Here is a 9,838-nt window from a genome sequence, read left to right as displayed (position 1 = left end):
GAAAACGTAACTTTTAAACGGAGGTGACATCCTTCAACGGATGTCGACATCCGTTTTACCTTAAACGGATGTTGACATCCGTTGAAGGATTTTGACATCCGTTGAAGGATGTCTTAAATGTTACGTTTTTTATTTTAGGGTTTTATTTGAAGGTTTATTTGAATACACACCTTGAGGAAGCAACACACACTGCACCACTCCACACACTGCACTACGAGAGCGACACTGTACCACGAGAGGGAGACTGCTTGATAATTCTTTCCACCACACCAACCTTTGCAACTTGTAAAAGAAAGAGAGGAAGAAATATAATGTTAAAATGAAATAAAAATATTTTACTCATGTAAGGGGACGCTAGAATAGGTTATTAGTGGAATAGGTTGTGAATGGGTAAAATTAAAAAATAATCCTAAAAATAAAATTTTACTTAGGGGCAAAATAGTAAATGGGAGGTGGAGGGAAAAAAGTGTGGTAGTGGAGGGAGCAACACCCTAATTAATTTGATATAATAGCAATTAGAAAAGGTTTGCATTAATTAATAATTGATGTCCTAGTGAAGTAAACCTTCTTTCTAGTAATTCTTTTTACCCTATGGAAGAACAGCATTTTCTTATCAAACAGTAATTTTTTAGAAAAAATCATGTCTCACCATGAAATTGTGATTCCAGTGTCGATTGTCTGAATAATATTCTTAAATGATAATTAACGTCACTTTTACTTATTTTTGAAAGCACTCAGGTGAGTCTTTGTTAGGGTGTAACTCGATTTCCAACACTTTAAACAATTAACCCAATTGTCAAGATGTTATTTTCTTTCACCCTCATTTTCAATGTAGTAATAGAACACAATGCTACAAACAATCAGGGTATTAAACCAAGGGCAAGTTCTTCCTCCACCTCCATATTTTCTTCTGCATTTCATAAATATAAAGATTCCCACTTTACTTTTTATAATTTGAAAATAAAAACGTTTCCCAGATTACATAATTTAGAAAAACTTTCAAAATACGTAATTTAAAATTTGAATCATATAATCCGAAAGAGTAAAAATAACTTCATAAAGTCATTTCTCTTTTTTCTAACATAACCTAAGGATATATTTATTGGATTATGAAAAATAATTTATGGACATCCACGTAAATTTATTGAAGTAACTTATGACTTAGTAACTAAATGTTGTTGGCACGATTAGGTACAGAAAATTTATGACTACGAAATACTGAAAAAACTTATTATGCATCACATCATTTATCTTTTGAGTACAGAACAAAGCATGGCCATTATGGCTGTCTTAATCTTTTCTTAGCAAACCTATTATACAACAAGGGTGAACACATGGGAACTGAGGAAGGCTTGTACAGTATAGTCTCTGAGAAACAAGGTCAACCTGTATTCTTCATCCCTGCAGCAATTCCATTTATGGTGATAAGCAAAGCATCTCTGATTTTAATGTTGTCATCATCACGTCTTAACCTCTTGAGGATCTCCACCTGCAACATGTTCAAGGGATTGAGAAAGGGAAGTCTATTCTCAATCAGCCTCCTCAAGCTCCTATTGTTCTGCTGAAGTTTCTCGTGCCCACTAATCACTAGTACAAACTTTTCAGCCGTCATGAGCTCACTTCTTAGTTCACCACCAAGCTCTTGCCTCTCCTTTGACACAAGGACTTCATCATAGTGTTTGGCTATAGGAATGTCTGCTTTTCCCAAAACCATCTCAATCAGGTCTATGGTACTTTGGAAGAATGGCCATTCTTTGTACATGGCTTTTAGATCTTCAGTTAGACCTTTCTCACAAGCTCCTTTTAAACCTGCTCCAACTCCAAGCCAAGCTGGAAGAACAAATCTTGTTTGTGTCCATGCAAATAGCCACGGAATTGCACGAAGGTGTCCAATTCCTCTTGAGCTCTTCCTTCTTGCAGGGCGGCTACCTATGTTAAGGAAGCCAAGTTCTGCCTCTGGTGTGGCTTCATGGAAGTAGGCCAGGAATTCTGGATTTTCATACACTACATTGCGGTAACACTGGCAACTGATGTTTGATATCTCTTCCATCACATTCCGCCATTTTTCTTCTCTGGGTGGAATAGGAGGACGAAGGGTTGCAAGTAGCACCGCTGTTGTGTATATCTCAAGTTGTCTAACAGCTATTTGTGGCAACCCAAACTTCGCCTCCACCATCTCTCCCTGCTCAGTAGACCGAAGGGTTCCCTGCAATGCACCATGGAAAAATAAATTTGTTCTTCGAAAGAAGCAAATATTCCTCAATAGTTACTAGAATCTAATTCATATTTGATGGGTATTTTCAAGAGGGAATTCACAGTAACTAAAAAAATTGCTCATAATTTTAGAAGGGAAAATGAGACTGAAATTCATGTTTTGAAAGACAGAATGCAATGATGCATAACCTACCATCACAGACCCAGGGGGCTGAGACTGAATAGCCAGATATGTTGGCCCTCCACCACGACCAATACTGCCTCCACGGCCATGGAATAGTGTAACCTTTATCCCATAATCATTGCATGCCGCTACAACATCCTCCTGAGCTTTGAAAAGTTCCCAGGCAGCAGTAAAGCGACCAGCGTCTTTACCCGAATCAGAATATCCAACCATAACCTGGATATACAGTTTATAATTCTCTAAGGTAAACTTCACATTATGAACATAACAAAAAATAAGATGAACCTTGGATTAAAATGGTACCTCTTGATGTCCGTTGTGGTTCTTAATGATGTGTTCACGGTACCAGTCTATTGATAAAAGTTTTCGGATAACAGCACCAGCTCCTCTCAGATCTTTCACAGTTTCAAACAGAGGTACCACTCGCAACCTATTTTAAACACGTCAGTAAAATTCAAAACACTCTAACTCCTTGCTAAATTATCCAACAAATTACCACAATCTCATCATAAAGCATCACTAAGTTTCTTTTCACCAGTACCCTTAAATTTTTCCTATTAAGAAAATAGTTCCCAAATACATTATTCTTCATGCTCTAATTTACATGATAAAACAAGTTTTTATTTCAGAAATAATATATATATATATATATATATATATATATATATATATATATATATATATATATATATATATATAAAAGTTCCACCTAAGGTTCCCTACTTACGTTCCACCAGGACATGCTTTCCCTGACTCTCCAATAGCAGCAAGCCGTGCATCCTTCTGCAAAAGCTCTACTGCAAGGACATCACTTGCCTGATTATCAAGTATAAAACCATTATTACCAGGGTGAATATCAATTTCAATTTTTTCAAGTTTTTAAACAAGACTGTGTCCTTCACAGCTGAATGAGTTGAAATGCCAAAACATATTACATGAAAGAAGTTATCAATAGCAGTTTGACAGAAAATAGGGAAAACAACTTTTACATGCAAAATCAAACGCCAAGAATAAAATTTATAAAAATGACTTGATGACTGTTAGAGCATGCAATTTAGTACACCATTCAGGCCAGATGAGACTGGAATCTGCAATTGATATGGGGCAAATTGTATGCATAGTTTGTAGTAACAAGTATCATACATTTGAGGCCATAGAGATCACATAAGCTCCTAGTGAATCACTTCCTAGTTCAGCAGCAATTCGGAATGTATCCAAGACTTCTTTAACATCAGAAGGAACCTAAAAGAAGAAATCAAGATACCAATCAGAAATAACTATGAACATGGAACAGTAAGGACTAAATTATTACATGCAGTTCAATTCTTTGTCACTTTAGATGAATAAGAATAGTTAACTTTAAATTATATTTGGAACTGCTTCGTGCTCAAATATTCTTTTGTATCTTGGTAATAACATTATGTTTTGTTTTTGAATTATAAATAACTTAGATGTTATGCTATATAATTAGAATATGGTAAATGCGACCTTAATGTCTAAATTAAAAAAAAAGGGGGGGGGGGGGGGGGGGGGGGGGGCGGGAGGGGATTAGCATGTAGCAGATCAAGGTATTTTATTTTCTATTCTGAGTGAACATTTTAGTCCTCCAAAGATACAGTATCATCAGTTTGGTTCTCCGATAGTAAACATTAAAACGGCCTTCCAATATCCCATCCAATAGGTTTGGTGTCAAAATTCGACATTGGTGAACTATTTTTATGTGTTTATTGAAGACACTTATATTTCACTTTTTTTTTTCAACTGTCATAAGAAATTCAATAATGAACTTCTCTGTGTGTCAGTAACTATAGTTGGTTCAAGAAACTAAGGCTATTATTCCAATTTTCAGCTACGAAAGATCACAAAGAGGGTTTTGGAACTAATCGACATTCAGGTAATCATAAAGAAAAGTGAGGAGAGAATAGCTTCAATTTTTTCACCCTTCAACAATGAAATTAACTTTCTTTTCTTTTCTAAAGTACAAAACGAAGCTTTCCTGTCCCACAAGAGAGCTTGCCAAATAGGTGCTTAGTATACTGAAAACTCTAACCATCTCACTTACCTCAATACTAAGAGGAACTAGAGGCCTCTTCCCTTTCAGTTCTTTTGTTAAAAAGTCCAACTTCTTTTCTTCATCCCATTCACTGTAAGTACCCATATCTAAATACTCTGTTATTGCATCAAGTGCTTCTGCGTGCCTCCCAGATTCCTGTCATAATTAAATTCTCGAGTCATAACTGACTATCTAAGCAATATTAAAATTACAATTTAAGTCAGACCTGACGCAAGTCAAGCTTCATCAACACCATTCCAAAGGTAGCAACTCTGCGAATCAAATCAGCAAGTCGACCATCAGCTAGCACCCCAGATCCACATGATTGCTGAAGAAATGGAGAGTTACATACTAATTGTGGACAACCCTTCAGGAAAAAGAAAGAAAGAGAAAGAGTACCAGAGACTCGTAACAGAGAAGCAGAGGTTCCAAAAGCTGATCAGATGTTTCATAGTACTCCGAAGGTTCATAGTCACAAGCAACATCCTCAAGAAGTAGTTCTAATCGTCTACGACTTCTCTCAAGCTGAACAAGAAATTGCAAAGATGTTTGCGTTCATTAAATGACAACTTAAAATTACTTAGAAAATCACTGGAATTCCAAGTTCTAGCATTGATAAAGTCATCTTTCAAGTACCAATACTGGAATAGAATTGAAGTCATACCTTATCCTTAACATTCCCCAGGACAATTCTATACGGAGCAAGTCCAGGAAGTTGAGGCAGCATTGGCTCTAAAAGCTTCTGAAAAGTGGACTTTCCTGTCTGGGGTTCTGCATACAATTTCTTTTGACCAAAGGAAGATGAAGTTGTAGCTGAAGAAGCATTGGAATTTGCTGAACTTGTTCCTTGAGATTGAATATTGGGATTGGCATTTTTCGATGTAGTCGAACTTAAGGCAGCCCCACCATCCTACCGATTAGAAAATATATATTATCTAATATGCTATGGCAGCATCAGAAATATCAGAAACACAAAATTGAATTACCTTGTGATTAGATTGCATGTGATCAGGTCCTGGAATGTCTAGTCTAGGATGCCGAGATTCACCATTTTCTACACAAAAGAATATGTTCAAACAGGATATGAATTAGAATGTCAAATATGCCCCATTTCTCATGTATGACAGAATTGGAGTCAAAGGAAACAAAAATGTGGACATCAATGATATATAACATATGATACAGCTAGAAAATATTAATTCCATTATGTGTACCAGCAATGGAAGGTAAATGAGCTCTAGCTGGAAGTTGTGTTGGGAGTGCGGGACTTCTATTCACGGATTGGTTCCAATTCTCACGGGGATTATCACGTTTAGCTTCTGCAGAGGAAGAGGTGACCATCAACTCTTGGATACAGATTACAATAGTATCAAACTAGCAGTTGATTCAATGCTAATCTTATTATATTATTAAGTCCAAAGTTGTGTTAATATATTAGAAGACATGAGTTAAAAAGTTAGGCTTAATAAAAAGAGGGAAAAAATTGAATTGGAATGATTTTAAAGCACTCAAATCTGATGTGCACAAGTTATTTATGTTACTTTCGACAATCAGTGCTTAGTGGTCTTATATTCCATTGGCATTTTGAGGATGTCGCCCAAACACAAAACTCAACAGGCAAATCACCTAGAATGTCGTGTGCCAGTCTTGACAGCCTATCACTGCACTGGTTCATGGATAGCTCAAATCTGAGGCTGTCCACTTCCCTTATATAGAGATCAATTGCCATCCATCTAGATAGAAGTGAAACATCTTTTGTGACCTGAGTAACAAAAAGAAAAACACTTAGAGAGAAGCTATTAAATCTGTCAAGATTTACAGGGTTCAAGCAAAATTGGTAAGACAAATGTTCTCTGCACTGAAAATCCAACCCAAGATTGAACAATACATTCTGGTGAGTTGATGATATTGTGTATATTACACACAGAAGATGTCTATCATTGAACCAGTAAAGAACATCCAGCCACCACTCCAGGAAAATTATAAAAAGAAATACTTCAGGAAGTATTTAACATAATAATAGGTAGCTAACTTTTCTTACCCTCGACAGATCTCCACGTTCAACAAGCATTAAAATTTTCCCCAACAAAAGTACAATGACATCTTTAAACTTTAAAATAATAAAATTTTGTCACAAATGTTCAGAAAGCATTCAAATTTTCCTTTACAAAACCACACAAGAAATGTTTAAATTCTAAATTAATGAAATTTATCACAAAAATATGATTATTGCATTACTGGAAAAGTTCACACTCGTTGAAAAGACTCTTCCACTTGTTCAAAAAAGTGAAATCACTTTGTAAAGTATAGGCAGCATGAACTTTAATGGATGTTAAAAATGTTCACCTTTGCTGTCACATTTGGGTTCCCATCTCTATCACCTCCCATCCAAGATCCAAACTTTATGGGAGTGCAGGTCAAGGGAAGTGGCTTTCCTGTATGCTGCGAGGGAGAATAGATTGTATTGAAAATCTTGAAGAGAATTTAAAGCCAAGACCATGAAGTAAAGATGATAAACCTTCTTTAGAGCATTGCTAACACGTCGTAAGTAATGAGGGACAGCTTTCCATAGTGACTGGTCCACAATGTTGAAACCTGGAGGAATTTATTGAACAACAAACAGTGCTTATGTGAACCAAATCATGCAAGTGCTGACATATAAAATAATGAAGCAGCTTACCAGCTCTAGCTTCGTCTACTGGTGTGGGCTTTTGGCGCCTCAGTTCATCTGTCTGCCATATTGAAGTTATCTCTCTCACCTACCAAACCATTTGTGATCTATGAGAATAGTAAAAGTATTTCCAGAAACAAAAAGTTCTCACCCATTTCATAAGTAAAGGAGACTAACTTCCATTTAAACACAGTCAAACAGCTTTCTAGAGTGAAAATATAGTTCAGAATAATTACCAGATCTTCAATCACCATTTCTCGATCTTCAGTGCTAAGATCGGGTCGATCATTATAATCCAAAAGATGCTACATGGAAGAGGGGAAAGTAGTTAAAGACTGATGCTTATGTGACAATATAGATTGAAATTTTCAAGCTTGTGGAAATATTTTCTATGGCCCAACAAGGCCAAAGAAACTCACAGCAATTCTAACGTGCTTGAATTGTAAGGTCCGACGGTTAATCTGTGTGGGATGAGCCGTGAGAACAATTTCCACTTCCTGTAGCAACAGAAATCAAATTGAATTTTTAGAAGGAAGAGAAGCTGGAACTAGTTTACTGATTTAAAGACCATCAACGTAAAGATTGCATTCCAAATTGAAAGAAAATAAACAAAGATTCAAAATTACTAATCTTGGTCTGCATGGTGCATTCAATAATTTCCAGAAAAATTCAAGGAAGCATAGCAGAAATTTGGATGAAAAAGTCTCAGAGAAGTTAGGCTAAAAGTTTTATACTTCTCACGGAAGGCCGCTCAATTTCAGTTTCATCTTTGCTTATCAATCTATGCACATGACATGTAAAGAACAAAACAATAACCTGCTTGCAGACTGTGTCATAAAGTTCTTCTGGGGAAACTCCACCCTGCACCAGCTGGTTAAATATATCATCGCAAGATTTTGCAATTTGTGCCACATTCCCTCCTTTACGAACCCTACAAAAGCACAAATTCTGTAAAGGACTACCCTGTCCAGCAGTACTCTCTAAGTATTGAAATAAAACATAATTGTTCAGATTTTAAAATGATATGGTATTACCTATAAAAGCAAGAACAGACTAATCATCAAGTAATGAGAGTATACAAACCAATAAGCTATGACCGAAGTACCTGTGATGGGTCTCAGCTATGCCCATCAAAGTAAGATAATGGCTGAAGGCACGAGCAAGGGTGAAAGCTTCTTCCAGTGTCATCTTCGACAACTCCGAAGCCAACTGCTTCTCAAGCAGCTCTGCCATGTTCAAAATACCCGCCTGCCTCATATTACAACCACTCTGCCAAAAAGAGAAATTGAACTCAGTGCCAACCAATTTCCACGTCCAAGATTCTCATCACACGAACTCACCACATGCACCATCACAATCCATAACAAACAAAAGCTAGCAAATCATGAACCCCCATGCATCATGGTTCATGAAACACCAATGCATATACAAGAATATCCCAGAAACAGTAAAAAAGGTAAAAGAGTATAAATCTTATTCTATCACAAACCACCATGCATGTTAAATTTATTAATTTTTAAGAAAGATAGGAACTTCAATTTTAATTTCTGTCAGCCAGAGACTGCCAAAGTGACAGAACATAACAATTAAACACAAAAATATAAACAGGTAACAACAACACCCCCTGAGGAAGCAAAAGAAGGAGAGCCCCGTGAGTGAAGGAAAAGGAAAAAGGGTGAAAGGTTGGCTTGACCTGAGCAAGGACTCGAATCCTTTCGATCTTGTCAACTAAGTTGGTGCCAACCTCGCGCTGGAGAATGTCGTTGAGGAGATTCCCGAGCAACCTGCAGTCATCGTCGAAGCTCTGGAAGGAGATTTCCTCAGCCACATCATCAGTGATGTCAGTCATTGGAAGGAAAGAAGGAAGATAGGAAATGGAGGAAGGAGAAGGAGTGGGAGTGTTATTAATTGAGAGAGTAGAGTAGAGAAGAGAAAGTGGGGTCAGTGTAAAAGTTGAAGGAAACAAAGAACATGTGGCAAGCAGACACAGCAGGAACCAAGCGGTTGTTATTGAAGTGTGAATGGAATGGAACACACTCCAACTATTGTAACCTTGTACACTTGTATGGCATCAATGTGTGTTACTGTCTCTCCTTTCATTTCATCTCATTTCATGTGATCCTACCCTCTAATCACTCTTCACTTTATTGCTCTTATTTTATCTTTTCTCTCTAAACCCTCCATTTTATTTAATCACCACCCTTCTATCATCATCATTGTATATTCAAAATCACTTTTTTTTTTATCTGCAATGGGACAAATTTTGCAAGTTTAGCATATTCGAAAGCATGTTTCCCACTCCCACGCCATGCCAGCTACTTCACCACAACTTTTTTTAACTATTAATAATTTTGGCTGAGGCTACTGTTGGATTAATAATAGCAGATCAAAATGCTAGTGTACTGTTTGAATGTTTTGTAATATACCAGATATGAATATGATCTGTACCGTTATGCAGTTTTCATATTTTATATTAAATCAAACAATAAATTCATTTTTCCTTCTATTTCTATCCTCTCATTTGATCCTCTACAATGTAAATCCTTGTATTCAGTTCACCTTTCTTAAAATAAAAAATTAAATGCCAAAAGACTTTTAAATCATTACATTTTTCAAAATTGTTGTTAATGATATAGATAATTTCATTTAAGATAACTTAAACACTACTCCACTTATTAACAAATCAACTCGGATTATTACTATTATTAATTTTCAT

The 9,838-nt window shown here is 36.3% G+C and overlaps 1 protein-coding gene across 1 annotated transcript; it reads right to left on the bottom strand.

Moving 5' to 3' along the window:
- Positions 1-1,216: 1,216 nt before the first annotated feature.
- On the bottom strand, positions 1,217-9,121 carry LOC124829588 (phosphoenolpyruvate carboxylase 4-like). Its single transcript, XM_088096494.1, has 20 exons — positions 8,816-9,121; positions 8,228-8,391; positions 7,939-8,053; positions 7,542-7,619; positions 7,359-7,427; positions 7,132-7,210; positions 6,970-7,046; positions 6,798-6,893; positions 6,078-6,213; positions 5,666-5,770; positions 5,438-5,505; positions 5,116-5,361; positions 4,851-4,976; positions 4,678-4,779; positions 4,461-4,607; positions 3,542-3,640; positions 3,126-3,214; positions 2,702-2,828; positions 2,408-2,614; positions 1,217-2,206 (listed from the first exon to the last, which is right to left on the bottom strand). Exons 1-20 carry the CDS (start codon positions 8,969-8,971, stop codon positions 1,382-1,384), a joined length of 3,111 nt encoding a protein of 1,036 aa, XP_087952620.1. The 5' UTR covers positions 8,972-9,121; the 3' UTR covers positions 1,217-1,381.
- Between the last annotated feature and the right edge of the window lie 717 nt (positions 9,122-9,838).

This window comes from Vigna umbellata, chromosome 8 (assembly GCF_029865625.1).
Source record: "Vigna umbellata cultivar VRB3 chromosome 8, Vumbellata_1.0, whole genome shotgun sequence".
Classification (NCBI taxonomy): Eukaryota; Viridiplantae; Streptophyta; class Magnoliopsida; order Fabales; family Fabaceae; genus Vigna; species Vigna umbellata.
Note: the sequence above shows the minus strand (reverse complement) of the source record. Positions and strands in the feature narration are given on the sequence as shown.